The sequence below is a fragment of the Ascidia mentula genome, chromosome 1 (assembly GCF_947561715.1).
Source record: "Ascidia mentula chromosome 1, kaAscMent1.1, whole genome shotgun sequence".
In the NCBI taxonomy this organism is placed as follows: domain Eukaryota; kingdom Metazoa; phylum Chordata; class Ascidiacea; order Phlebobranchia; family Ascidiidae; genus Ascidia; species Ascidia mentula.
The window spans coordinates 6,074,934-6,089,240 of NC_138566.1; the positions used below are offsets into that span (position 1 = coordinate 6,074,934).

The 14,307-nt window shown below is 38.9% G+C and overlaps 5 protein-coding genes across 5 annotated transcripts; 4 read left to right on the forward strand and 1 right to left on the reverse strand.

Moving 5' to 3' along the window:
• Positions 1 to 1,622: 1,622 nt before the first annotated feature.
• On the forward strand, positions 1,623 to 2,801 carry LOC145898335 (lactadherin-like). Its single transcript, XM_082986799.1, has 4 exons — positions 1,623 to 1,761; positions 1,953 to 2,132; positions 2,194 to 2,375; positions 2,664 to 2,801. Exons 1-4 carry the CDS (start codon positions 1,755 to 1,757, stop codon positions 2,799 to 2,801), a joined length of 507 nt encoding a protein of 168 aa, XP_082842925.1. The 5' UTR covers positions 1,623 to 1,754.
• Positions 2,802 to 3,865: 1,064 nt separating this feature from the next.
• LOC145912692 (lactadherin-like) lies at positions 3,866 to 4,852 on the forward strand. Its single transcript, XM_083000255.1, has 2 exons — positions 3,866 to 4,241; positions 4,308 to 4,852. Exons 1-2 carry the CDS (start codon positions 4,070 to 4,072, stop codon positions 4,505 to 4,507), a joined length of 372 nt encoding a protein of 123 aa, XP_082856381.1. The 5' UTR covers positions 3,866 to 4,069; the 3' UTR covers positions 4,508 to 4,852.
• A 50-nt stretch (positions 4,853 to 4,902) lies between these two features.
• LOC145912639 (EGF-like repeat and discoidin I-like domain-containing protein 3) lies at positions 4,903 to 6,483 on the reverse strand. The gene is made up of 4 exons (XM_083000187.1): positions 6,362 to 6,483; positions 5,694 to 5,849; positions 5,435 to 5,616; positions 4,903 to 5,159 (listed from the first exon to the last, which is right to left on the reverse strand). The coding sequence occupies exons 1-4, from the start codon at positions 6,381 to 6,383 to the stop codon at positions 5,019 to 5,021; spliced, it is 501 nt and encodes a 166-aa protein (XP_082856313.1). The 5' UTR covers positions 6,384 to 6,483; the 3' UTR covers positions 4,903 to 5,018.
• A 4,753-nt stretch (positions 6,484 to 11,236) lies between these two features.
• On the forward strand, positions 11,237 to 12,340 carry LOC145898431 (lactadherin-like). Its single transcript, XM_082986916.1, has 4 exons — positions 11,237 to 11,299; positions 11,491 to 11,670; positions 11,732 to 11,913; positions 12,203 to 12,340. The coding sequence occupies exons 1-4, from the start codon at positions 11,293 to 11,295 to the stop codon at positions 12,338 to 12,340; spliced, it is 507 nt and encodes a 168-aa protein (XP_082843042.1). The 5' UTR covers positions 11,237 to 11,292.
• A 1,064-nt stretch (positions 12,341 to 13,404) lies between these two features.
• On the forward strand, positions 13,405 to 14,180 carry LOC145912681 (lactadherin-like). Its single transcript, XM_083000244.1, has 2 exons — positions 13,405 to 13,780; positions 13,847 to 14,180. Exons 1-2 carry the CDS (start codon positions 13,609 to 13,611, stop codon positions 14,044 to 14,046), a joined length of 372 nt encoding a protein of 123 aa, XP_082856370.1. The 5' UTR covers positions 13,405 to 13,608; the 3' UTR covers positions 14,047 to 14,180.
• The last annotated feature ends 127 nt before the right edge of the window (positions 14,181 to 14,307 follow it).

The window sequence follows — 14,307 nt, forward strand, 5'->3', positions numbered from 1 at the left end:
TTATTTACAAGTGCGTGTTCCAGAATCGTTTAAAAAGCTGGGACTGAAGTCTGGAAAAGTGCCGAACCACGCCATATCATCATCAGGCAGCTGGGATCCTCAGCATGAACACCGTTTCGGACGACTGAGCACACCCAACAGACCGGGTTTACATATCGGGGCTTGAGCTGCTAAATCCAATCTCTAAATGGGAAAAAGGTTTATTGTATCTCTGACTATGTTGCAACAATTTAGATGACAGAAGTCAGTGGATTCAAGTGGATTTGGACAGAGCGACTAAAATAACTGGAGTCATAACGCAGGGAAGAAACGGTTACGATCCATGTCAGTGGGTTACACAGTACCATATTTTATACATGGGTCCATTCGATAGGGACTGGAAAACAGTGAAGGATCCTTCGGGCAGCAAAACTGAGGTGGGATTCTTTCCTTCATATCTGTTGATATAATGCAACGTTTCGTCTTTAAGTCACTATTGTCTGAAAACACTTGTTTTAATAAACAACAGCGTTTTCATGGGAATAGCGATGCGGACACGAAGGTGACCAACGTCTTTTACTCGCCAGTGGTTGCAGTAAAACTTCGTCTGGTCCCTGTTGAGTGGAAAGATCATATAAGTTTGCGTCACGAATACTTGACGTGTTCTGAAATGTAAAATGACAACAGGCTACCATTTATTTAGACTTAGGCTACCATTTAAGCGGAAAGTGCTATATTTACCATTGTCATATTGCAGTCATTTTATTAATAGCCTATAAATAGTACTGCTATAAGTCTGTCTTCGATTACTTTTAATGTCGACCACACTTAAAGTAAACTACTTCAGACGTAAATAAGCATAGGATGATAACAGTAACATATAGGGTAATATGTTTGTGAATTGTTGTCTTGGCATTTTAAAATGTGACGTTATTTTGTGTCGACGAGACCAATTGGCTGATTAGTGACAATGATTTACACACGACGTAAGTACAGCGTTCCTACAAAATCAGTGTCAGTAGTAAATGTGTTGGACCCTACCACAAAAATTCCGTTTACAATTCGTCATTCTCTTGCGTTTGTACGTCCGATATTGGTTGTTTTAAATGATGGTAAGGGAATTAACACAAGAATTTATGCCAAGGGTTTGAAATCAAATTTCTCCGTGAGCGAAATTAAAACTTGAGAAGCAACTGGAAGGCTGCACTGTGAATGTCAATAAAATAATACATACCAGGAACACAGTTAGCAACGAGTTATTCTGCCGTATGTCATATTATCACATCTTATACCTGGACGCTATCTTAAGACCAACATAGCAGAGGAACTGTGACACGCATTTGCTCAAAAGTGTTATTACCTGATACTTTGATTTCTATTGACTCGTCTCAAACGGCGCGCTACGGCGCATTTGTTTAAGACAAAAAAAGGGGCAAGGCTGCTGAGTAGGATGAATTCGAATTAGCTATGTTCAATTAAAGCGAATCGTAACCATCGATACTAAGCAACAGCAGTTGGAAAAGCAGCTATATTCAGTTTGATAAAGTGAGTGCGGGTGCGCACGAAGTAGATAAGTTCAATGTTTGAGATCAAGCTTACGTCAAAACTCATGTCAACGATTCCGAAATTTTATTCGCTAGACAGTTTGATTGTGAACCTACAGTACAATATTGTGTTACTGCTAGTTCGAATTTGCTGAAGAATCAACCGTTTTTTTTTATCAAGCCGAAGTTTGAATTTACTTGGTACTGTTATTCAATAGTGCAGAATCAACTATGACAGGTAAGTAATTAATAAAACGAAAATTTGTAGTTTAACAATGTGGTTTGTACGTATGCATAACTGAATATAAAACTAAATTTCGCTTCCTAGATTTCAATGAAATTACAGCGAATTATCATCAAATTATCATTTACGAAGTTCAATGTTAAATTTAAATGTAATCCATTCTGACTTTGTTTCGTTGTTTAAAGCTTACCACGAAGGAACATTCCGAAAACCCCTTCAAAAACTAGGTTTAAAGTGTGGAACAATTCCTAACCACGCCATATCAGCTTCAAGCAGTTGGGACGGCCGACATGAACCACGTTACGGACGACTGAGCACACCCAACAGACCCGGTCTACATATCGGCGCATGGGCTGCCAGGACAAGTGAGTAAATATAAAGTTTTGTTGAATCTCTATATTCACACTCCAATTACTGTTAATTTAGATAACTCTAACCAATGGATTCAAGTTGATTTGGCAAGTCCAACCAGAATAGCTGGGGTCATAACACAAGGAAGAAATGGGTCTAAACCTGAACAGTGGGTTACACGGTACAAAATTTTGTATGTTGGCCCTTCCGATTTCAACTGGAAAACAGCAAAAGATTCTAACGCAAATGGAAATGAGGTTGCCTTTCTCATCTTAATTTAGGTTATTGTCAGACCAATGAAAAAAAACCCAGCAGATTAACGTGACTAAACTATTTTAAAAATTTACGTGAAAATGTGTGACAGCACTTATAACAGATGGAAGTTACAATCGAATTAGTAATTAATTTTCTGTTCCGGTCTATCACCTCACGTTACCATGCTTGTTGTTCCTCGGCAAGTACACAGAAACTTTACTAATGTTCATTTTTTGTGCTATCGTAATTTATTCCCTCGAACACATAGTACAACGTTGTGGATTTTACAGGTTTTTTATGGCAACAGTGATAGGGACACGAAGGTGACCAACATCTTCCAGTCGCCGGTGGTTGCAGTCAAACTTCGTCTGGTCCCTGTTGAGTGGCATGGTCATATTAGTTTGCGTCACGAGTACTTGGTATCTTAAGAGTAAACTTGATGTCATTTTATGAAGAATTTATTGCTTCCAGTGAATTGTGTTTGAGTCATTTCGTAATACTCAAACTCATGCGAAGTTAGAATGTAATTAGTGAACTCGTTTGAAATGGATTTCAGTTTCAGTATCTTGTTCATTGTTCTAGGTGAGATAATTCATCAAATATGGTAAATTGGGATGTGCACAAATTCAATACACTTGGTACGTGTCAATCTGCATGCTATTTATGAAAATGTTGGGAAAACGTATTTGGACGACTCGAATTGATCAAGTACTCAAACGATTGTTCCTAGAGATTTGTAGGCCTATTTTGGCGATGTTGTGTACGCATTTGTGAGGCGCACAATATTAATGATTAATCGTGTCTGCCGACTCTTCCATTCAGCTATATTACTTTCCGTTGTGTACACAGGCAACCTGGTGTGCTTGTTGTGTTGTACAGAACTGAAACGTTCAGTGCATCTGATGTTTACTTGTCGTAAAAATTCAATCATGTTTTGTGTGCGCAAGTAAGTTTCATTTCCTTCCTGGGCATTAGAAATTGTTACTGGCAATCTCAACAAAAACTTGTCATTGAACAATAAAACAGAACCCACACAACAAAGAAAAGCTCCTCCCAGTTGAAGAAAATAGCTGTGATAAGCATTCTGTTTTATAGTTCCAAACGAATTACTCTGCCTTATTTCACATTATCACAGACTTCGTAACATGAATTCTGTTTTAAAAACAAACAAACAGTGGTACAGCTGAAATATGATTTCTATTGATTTGTTTGTAACGGCGCACCGCAGCGCGATAGTTATAGTAAATAAAATAAGGCAGCTGAAAAAGGTGAATTCGAATTAGTTATGTTCCATTAAAGCCAAGTACAAAGCAACAGCAGTAGGCAAAGAAACCATCTTTGGGACTTAGAAGCCAGACAAGTTCACTGTATGAGAAGTTGCTTTCACCTGAAGCGCAAATAACATTCGCGTCAACTCTCTATTCATGTCGTGTAACGAATCGTGACTCGCTAGCTAGACTGATGGGAGGAAGCTGTGCAGCTGAACCGCAGACGGGCTTGTTTTCGCGACGTACGCTTTCTGCATTCCAGCAAAGACCAAAGGCTAGTGACTGTGTGGTTTCAGATTACCGCAATGGAGAGTTGGTTCATGCTGTGTTAACTAGTGAACAATTTATAGGATAGGTGGGATTTTCGCGTGGAAGCTCGTTTCGTATGTGAGTGCTATTCAGCATTAGATGAAGCCTATTACGCTTAAATGCCCACTTACTGTGCAACCCCTTCAAAACTTGGTCTGAAGTGTGGAACAGTTCCTAACCACGCCATATCAGCTTCAAGCAGTTGGGACGGCCAACATGAATCACGTTACGGACGACTGAGCACACCAAACAGACCCGGTCTACATATCGGCGCATGGGCTGCCAGGACAAGTGAGTTAATGTGAAACATTCCAATTATTGTTTTGCCAAGTAAAAAACTTAATCACTGAAATTTAGATGATTCAAACCAATGGATTCAAGTTGATTTGGCAAGTCCAACCAGAATAGCTGGGGTCATCACACAAGGTAGAAATGGCTTCGAACCAGGACAATGGGTTACACGATACAAAGTTTTGTATGTTGGTCCTTCCGATTTCAACTGGAAAACAGCAAAAGATTCATACGGAAATGGAAATGAGGTTGCCTTTCATTACTAAGACAGAGACAAACCTAGGACTGGCAGTTTGGCGATAAGCCTTTGCAAACGCCCCCACCCACGTGCTGTCTTAATGCAGCTGCAATCAATTTTTTTTCTGTTAAGTAATAGTAGTCCCCCTTCATGAGTCATCAGACCCGGAAACTGTTTTTGGCAAACAAGAGAAACTGCCACCAGGTGCTGTAAGGCGAATGACCTCTAAAGCTCAATTTTCAAGATTTAATTGTAAGATACGGCCTTAAAGGTGTGTTTATATATCGTTTATACAATAATATTATTCAATTTTGTGGGATTCGTATTCCACACAAAAGGGGTTGGTCGTGTCGTAATTATGGTATAAATGCAGTTTAAAGCTTCTACCTGCCAAGAATACAACAACAGTTACATTGAAAGAGATGCATTTTTCCAATCAGTTTTTATTTTTCAATGTTAGTTCTGTTACAAATAATATCGCTCATATGCAGCATGTCAAATGTACATATTGTGATATTGTTGTTTGTCACAAGTCACTCTTAAGTAGACATCAAGTATTCGTGACGCAAACTAATATGACCTTTCCACTCTTGGGCGACAAGACGAAGTTTTACTGCAACCACCGGTTCGTGGAAGACGTTGATCACCTTTGTGTCCCTATCGCTGTTCCCATGAAAAAGCTGCGAAAAATGTTAGGAAGTAGTATTTAAAACATACTAAAACAAATAAATGGTTAGAAGTTTTTTGATACTTGTGTCTTGACCAGAATGTATCCAAAAACAAGTTTCAATGAAAGTGTGAACAAAAAACCCGCTTAACGTGGATTGAAAAATTATTAACTGTTTTTTACAATAAAGGGTTAGGGAGGTGCGAAATTGTAGTTAAATAATATAGACCCTCCCCAATGTAACAAAGTAAACCAAATTTAAACCAATTCAACAATCAACGTAAAAACCTCGTCCTTTTCGCCTGTAGAGTCCTGGACTGTTTTCCAGTCATTGTCGAAAGGGCCCATGTACATTATATTATATCGCGTTACCCATTGTCCAGGGTCGAGGCCATTTCTGCCTTGTGTAATAACACCGGTAACTTTGGTTGGTTTAACCAAAGTGACTTGAATCCATTCACCAGGCTCATCTAAAAAACACTACCGATGTTTAATATTTGACAAATCGAGGAAATTGTGCGTCTAAGTGCTTGTCACATATACATACTGATTTTAGCAGCCCAAGCCCCGATATGCAGACCCGGTCTGTTGGGTGTGTTCAGTCGACCATAACGGGCGTGATGTTTAGCATCCCATTGGCTTGAAGATGACAAGGCGTGGTTCGGGACTTTTCCAGACTTCAGCCCAAGTTTTTTAAATGAATCTGAGAACAAACGTTGCTTGTAACCGTAGGCTATGCAAATTTCGACTTGACTTGGCGCAATTTCTGTTATGTCTATGTACGTGATTAAGGTGCATTTAGTGAAGCAAAAAGCCTCTGATTTATGTCAGCAGATTTTATATTGAAAAATCGATTTCGCTTGTGTAGGTTACCAAAGGCATCGTCAGTTTCTTATTCAAATAGACTGACGATGTTATGGTAACCCATAAGCGAAATCGAAATTATTGAAAAAATATGATCTGATGACGTAAATCATTGACTGGTTGCTTCACTATATACACCAACTAAAGTAATTCGCTGTCGCAGATAAATAAACAACGCCTAACCGAGGGCCAGATCCCTCTACAGCTATAAAGAAAGTCCTAAGTGATTAAGGTATGTACATACACCGTTTCAAACCAGTGGCTTATGGCACACTTTCGTAAAACAATAATATCACTGTACTTATGATGTCGATGATTATTCTGAGATATCGTGCTTGTTATTATTCTCACCAATAAATGCAATTGTTGCCATAGTTGACGATGACGTGCCGATTTGATGATAAAAAATTGCCTGCTTGTCAATACAGGTTTATTCGATTTTGGTCTCAAAAAAACACACGGTTTTAGTTTCTAAATAGCCACACAATATCAAATTATCTGATAAGTAACTGTAACGTGTTTCTTGTCACGTTTATGTGAGTTCGTATTTCACATACTATTTGGATTTACCAGACAAATAGTTAACTTCCTTTTACAGAACATAAGCCTTTTCATTCACAAAACACCTGCCGCAACTTATTTTGTAAAAGCACAGTTATTTATAATATTGGTTCATTCGATACAAACATGTTAGAGCGTTTAAAATTACGAAAGTTACTTCAACAAAAGTTTAACACAGTGTTTTAACACGGAGTCACTTTTTGTGACTTTCTGCAAATTAACACAAATTCAGATTCAAAAGTGCATCTAAAATTCCATCTAATCTCAGGTCTAACATGACGGGGTTTTATACATGTTCGCAGGAAACTTGAATACGTTCCGACATTACGAAACCAGGAACCAGAATGCCAAGGATAATCAGAGCAGGGAAAAGGGCGATGGGGATTAAGCACGCGTCAGTGCGTTTGACGTAATTTCACGCCAGTTTACACACAATTCTAATAAACATAGAAGTATTTTCTTTTTTAAGTATAGTTTTGCGGGTTAGTTTGCATTAAACCAAGCGGCCCACGCGATGAATGCGTGACGAATCCATGATCGGTGCGTGTTTCGTCTAGGGAGGCGCACTGCGAGCAAGTAAAAATCAAAGGCAAGTGATTTCTGTATCGTTACAATTCACAAAGCAATTTGTCCTAACAAAGGTTGGTGTTATTTGGGAACGACGTGCATAATAAAAGGATTTTTTTATTGTATTCCTTTATGGATGTTGTTGAGGCCTTACAGCAGACGGGACAATAGAGTTATACGCAATAAACAATTAACAATCAACAACAGCTCGCACTGTAGCAGCAGTTGCTTGCGTAATTGCCAAAGTTATCATCTCGAATATCGTCCAGTCAAACTGACTAGTAAAATAACATTCCCTAGCTTGGCAGACCAAGCACATCTCACGCAATCACGCACAGTTCATTGTTCATGTGAAGTGAATGACTTAAGCCATTACGTAACAGTAGCTTCAGGTGAACCTATTCTATTACTAGTATAGATGTCAAATATATAGCACGAACAAAACCAATGCAAGTATAAAACCTCATCAAATACCGTAAGCACTTTATTTTCTATGTAACGCACGTTGACACAGCCAGGCGCAGCTAGTCAACAGATTTAAGACTTAAAGTGCATGTGACAACTTTGCGTAAAACTAAGGGTACATTTACAATGAACATATATCCAAAGTTTTGCAGACCATGCTGAGATGATGTTATCCGACAAATATTCTCCACATGCCTAATCTAATGGTTTTCACTGCGACTTATTGTTCCGCCTGCAAAAGAAATACGCCAAAGCTTACTGCAGTTTCCCAAGTTTGTTTTACTCTGGCAACTTGTCGCCTTTTTTTTTCAGGAAACAACGGCGTTATTCTGCTAATGGCCACTTTCCGCAAACAGTTTGCTGCCGTGACGTACTAAGTTCAGAACAAGAGACTTCTGAGGGAAATCTAGCCTTTTGCCTACATAGTTCAGACAGTTAAGTCAACAAAACAGCTCAAACCACGTGTTCAAATTCTGAAACCAGACTGATAGGACTATATTGATCTATGTTGCAAAAATGAAACCAGTCATTTGCACCGCAAAACTCAAAACAAACTTTTACTGTGTTTTCAACCGCTTTCGTTGCACAATCAGTCAAATTGACTTGTACTTGATTAGAAAACGATGATTTTTCTAGCATTTCGTTTCTGCTGCAATATTTAGTGCATAGTTAAAAACACCACAATAGCAAATATTGCTGCATTAGAGTCGGTTACGCAAACGATTGTTTAAGTTGAAAAAAATTACATCGGCGGTTGTAGTAGCAGCCTCTGCGATGACGCACAGAAATATGTAAGGCGGAGAGTACCACGTTGATAAAAAAATGTTGGCCTCCCATTCAGTTTTTTTACTCGTTTTCGTAAATGGGTCCCTAATGAGTTTTTGTGGTGTTGCATCAACTCAAACGTTCATTATATCTGATGTGTACTTGTCGTGAATATGTGACCACTGGCACCATCAGCTAGATCCGTATTAAGCGTTTTGTGTGCACAACAGAAGTTCGAAGCCCCTTCAACGAGTGTTACTCTGGCAATGTCAACATGGACTTGACAATGAACAATGAAACTGCTTGAAGCTTAGCAAACAGAAGGATCCGCCCATCAGTTATAACGTCCTGTTGTGCAAGTCATTTCTCAAAAGTGCTGTTGCAATTCAAATTGTGGATTTACGGAGTATAATTAAACTTTGGCGTAAAGGTACTGTAAAGTAGTACTTTTCACCAAGTTTTTGGCGTTTTTCCGATATCTGCCGTGATCATGCCATGAGCAGGGTTATGGAAAGTCCCATTCAGCCTAAAATTGTCTTGATGCCATATATCATTGCATGTTCGATGGTGATAATGCTCTTGTCTTTAACTTTGATAAAACTTGTCACGCAACAATAATAATAATAAGATAAGAAGAAAAAGGTGATGGACTTGGCAATTCAAACCAATTGCAAAGGAAATGCACGTCAATCCCACAGAGGAAGCTCATTACTGACGTAGACATCAATACTGTAGTGCCTACGCATTCCATACGACATGAAGCGTTTGTATCTAAGCTGTTGAGCCAAGCTATTTCCTTGTGTGAGGTTTTGACGAGAACGCTGTTACTAACTGCTGATATGCTTTATACAGGACATAAAGTGCCAGTTTTTCGTGGATAGGTTGATGGCTATTTAATATTTAATTTGGCCTTACTGTAGCATAATTAACTGTTATATCGCTTGCAAGTATAAAATGCGTTCTTTCTATAGTCGCTGAAAGATCTAGTACAATAATTCAAAGTTGTAAGCAACTTGTTGAGATAAATATTCCTCACTGGGTCAACATTAACCATGGCAACGACAGCATGCATCGGTAAGAGCGTTGAACAGTTAACAGAAATACGAAGATGGAGGCCCAATGCTTACACTGAAAATTAATGAGCGTTGTTTTGGTTCAAATTATTTATATGTGCGTGTTCCAGAATCCTTTAAAAAGCCGGGACTGAAGTCTGGAAAAGTGCCGAACCACGCTATATCATCATAAGGCTGCTGGGATCCTCAGCATGAACACCGTTTCGGACGACTGAGCACACCCAACAGACCGGGTTTACATATCGGGGCTTGGTCTGCTAAATCCAGTATGTAAATGGGATAAAGGTTTATTGTATCTCTGACTATGTTGCAACAATTTACATGACAGAAGTCAGTGGATTCAATGGGATTTGGACAGAGCGACTAAAGTAACTGGAGTCATAACGCAGGGAAGAAACGGTTACGATCCAGGCCAGTGGGTTACACAGTACCATATTTTATATTTGGGTCCATTCGAGAGGGACTGGAAAACAGTGAAGGATTCTTCGGGCAGCAAAACTGAGGTAGGATTATTTTCTTCATATCTGTTGATATAATGCAACGTTTCGTCTTTAAGTCAGTATTGTCTGAAAACACTTGTTTTAATAAACAACAGCTTTTTCATGGGAACAGCGATGCGGACACGAAGGTGACCAACATCTTTCACTCGCCGGTGGTTGCAGTAAAAATTCGTCTGGTCCCTGTTGAGTGGAAAGATCATATAAGTTTGCGTCACGAATACTTGACGTGTTCTGAAATGTAAAATGACAACAGGCTACCATTTAATTAGACTTAGGCTACTATTTAAGCGGAAAGTGTTATATTTACCATTGTGATATTGCAGTCATTTTATTTATAGCCTATAATAGTACTGCTATAAGTCTGTCTTCGATTACTTTTAATGTCGACCACACTCAAAGTAAACTACTTCAGACGTAAATAAGCATAGAATTATAACAGTAACAGAGGGTAATATGTTTGTGAATTGTTGTCTTGGCATTATAAGTTGTGACGTCATTTTGTGTCGACGTGATCAATTGGCTGATTAGTAACAATGATTTACACACGACGTAAGTACAGCGTTCCTATAAAACCAAAATCAATAGTAAACCAGCACAACAAGTACGTCTGTGTTAGACCCTACCACACAAATTCCGTTCACAATTCGTTATTTTCTTGCGTTTATACGTCCGAAATTGGTTGTTTTTAGTGATGGTATAGAGATGAACACAAGAATTTATGCCAAGGGTTGGAAATCAAATTTCTCCGTGAGCGAAATTAAATCTTTAGAAGCAACTGGAAGGCTGCACTGTGAATGTCAATAAAATAATACATACCAGGAACACAGTTAGCAACGAGTTATTCTGCCGTATGTCATATTATCACATCTTATATCTGGACGCTATCTTAAGACCAACATAGCAGAGGAACTGTGACACGCATTGGCTCAAAAGTGTTATTACCTGATACTTTCTATTGACTCGTCTCAAACGCCGCGCTACGGCGCATTTGTTTAAGACAAAAAAGGGGCAAGGCTGCTGACTAGGATGAATTCGAATTAGCTATTTTCAATTAAAGCGAATCGTAACCATCGATACTAAGCAACAGCAGTTGGAAAAGCAGCTATATTCAGTTTGATAAAGTGAGTGCGGGTGCGCACGAAGTAGATAAGTTCAATGTTTGAGATCAAGCTTACGTCAAAACTCATGTTAACGATTCCGAAATTTTATTCGCTAGACAGTTTGATTGTGAACCTACAGTACAATATTGTGTTACTGCTAGTTCGAATTTGCTGAAGAATCAACCGTTTTTTTTGATCAAGCCGAAGTTTGAATTTACTTGGTACTGTTATTCAATAGTGCAGAATCAACTATGACAGGTAAGTAATTGATAAAACGAAAATTTGTAGTTTAACAATGTGGTTTGTACGTATGCATAACTGAATATAAAACTAAATTTTGCTTCCTAGATTTCAATGAAATTACAGCGAATTATCATCAAATTATCATTTACGAAGTTCAATGTTAAATTTAAATGTAATCCATTCTAACTTTGTTTTGTTGTTTAAAGCTTACCACGAAGGAACATTCCGAAAACCCCTTCAAAAACTAGGTTTAAAGTGTGGAACAATTCCTAACCACGCCATATCAGCTTCAAGCAGTTGGGACGGCCGACATGAACCACGTTACGGACGACTGAGCACACCCAACAGACCCGGTCTACATATCGGCGCATGGGCTGCCAGGACAAGTGAGTAAATATAAAGTTTTGTTGAATCTCTATTGTCACACTCCAATTACTATTAATTTAGATAACTCTAACCAATGGATTCAAGTTGATTTGGCAAGTCCAACCAGAATAGCTGGGGTCATAACACAAGGAAGAAATGGGTCTAAACCTGAACAGTGGGTTACACGGTACAAAATTTTGTATGTTGGCCCTTCCGATTTCAACTGGAAAACAGCAAAAGATTCTAACGCAAATGGAAATGAGGTTGCCTTTCTCATCTTAATTTAGGTTATTGTCAGATCAATGAAAAAAAAACCAGCAGACTAACGTGACTAAACTATTTTAAAAATTTACGTGAAAACGTGTGACAGCACTTGTAACAGCTATAAGTTACAATCGAATTAGTAATTAATTTTCTGTTCCGGTCTATCACCTCACGTTATCATGCTTGTTGATCCCTGGGCAAGTACACAAAAACTTTACTAATGTTCATTTTTTGTGCTATCGTAGTTTATTCCCTTGAACACATAGTAAAACGTTGTGGATTTTCCAGGTTTTTTATGGCAACAGCGATAAGGACACGAAGGTGACCAACATCTTTCACTCGCCGGTGGTTGCCGTCAAACTTCGTCTGGTCCCTGTTGAGTGGCATGGTCATATTAGTTTGCGTCACGAATACTTGGTATCTTAAGAGTAAACTTGATGTCATTTTATGAAGAATTTATTGCTTCCAGTGAATTGTGTTTGAGTCATTTCGTAATACTCAAACTCATGCGAAGTTAGAATGTAATTAGTGAACTCGTTTGAAATGGATTTCAGTTTCAGTATCTTGTTCATTGTTCTAGGTGAGATAATTCATCAAATATGGTAAATTGGGATGTGCACAAATTCAATACACTTGGTACGTGTCAATCTGCATGCTATTTATGAAAATGTTGGGAAAACGTATTTGGACGACTCGAATTGATCAAGTACTCAAACGATTGTTCCTAGAGATTTGTAGGCCTATTTTGGCGATGTTGTGTACGCATTTGTGAGGCGCACAATATTAATGATTAATCGTGTCTGCCGACTCTTCCATTCAGCTATATTACTTTCCGTTGTGTACACAGGCAACCTGGTGTGCTTGTTGTGTTGTACAGAACTGAAACGTTCAGTGCATCTGATGTTTACTTGTCGTAAAAATTCAATCATGTTTTGTGTGCGCAAGTAAGTTTCATTTCCTTCCTGGGCATTAGAAATTGTTACTGGCAATCTCAACAAAAACTTGTCATTGAACAATAAAACAGAACCCACACAACAAAGAAAAGCTCCTCCCAGTTGAAGAAAATAGCTGTGATAAGCATTCTGTTTTATAGTTCCAAACGAATTACTCTGCCTTATTTCACATTATCACAGACTTCGTAACATGAATTCTGTTTTAAAAACAAACAAACAGTGGTACAGCTGAAATATGATTTCTATTGATTTGTTTGTAACGGCGCACCGCAGCGCGATAGTTATAGTAAATAAAATAAGGCAGCTGAAAAAGGTGAATTCGAATTAGTTATGTTCCATTAAAGCCAAGTACAAAGCAACAGCAGTAGGCAAAGAAACCATCTTTGGGACTTAGAAGCCAGACAAGTTCACTGTATGAGAAGTTGCTTTCACCTGAAGCGCAAATAACATTCGCGTCAACTCTCTATTCATGTCGTGTAACGAATCGTGACTCGCTAGCTAGACTGATGGGAGGAAGCTGTGCAGCTGAACCGCAGACGGGCTTGTTTTCGCGACGTACGCTTTCTGCATTCCAGCAAAGACCAAAGGCTAGTGACTGTGTGGTTTCAGATTACCGCAATGGAGAGTTGGTTCATGCTGTGTTAACTAGTGAACAATTTATAGGATAGGTGGGATTTTCGCGTGGAAGCTCGTTTCGTATGTGAGTGCTATTCAGCATTAGATGAAGCCTATTACGCTTAAATGCCCACTTACTGTGCAACCCCTTCAAAACTTGGTCTGAAGTGTGGAACAGTTCCTAACCACGCCATATCAGCTTCAAGCAGTTGGGACGGCCAACATGAATCACGTTACGGACGACTGAGCACACCAAACAGACCCGGTCTACATATCGGCGCATGGGCTGCCAGGACAAGTGAGTTAATGTGAAACATTCCAATTATTGTTTTGCCAAGTAAAAAACTTAATCACTGAAATTTAGATGATTCAAACCAATGGATTCAAGTTGATTTGGCAAGTCCAACCAGAATAGCTGGGGTCATCACACAAGGTAGAAATGGCTTCGAACCAGGACAATGGGTTACACGATACAAAGTTTTGTATGTTGGTCCTTCCGATTTCAACTGGAAAACAGCAAAAGATTCATACGGAAATGGAAATGAGGTTGCCTTTCATTACTAAGACAGAGACAAACCTAGGACTGGCAGTTTGGCGATAAGCCTTTGCAAACGCCCCCACCCACGTGCTGTCTTAATGCAGCTGCAATCAATTTTTTTTCTGTTAAGTAATAGTAGTCCCCCTTCATGAGTCATCAGACCCGGAAACTGTTTTTGGCAAACAAGAGAAACTGCAACCAGGTGCTGTAAGGCGAATGACCTCTAAAGCTCAATTTTCAAGATTTAATTGTAAGATAAGGCCTTAAAGGTGTGTTTATATATCGTT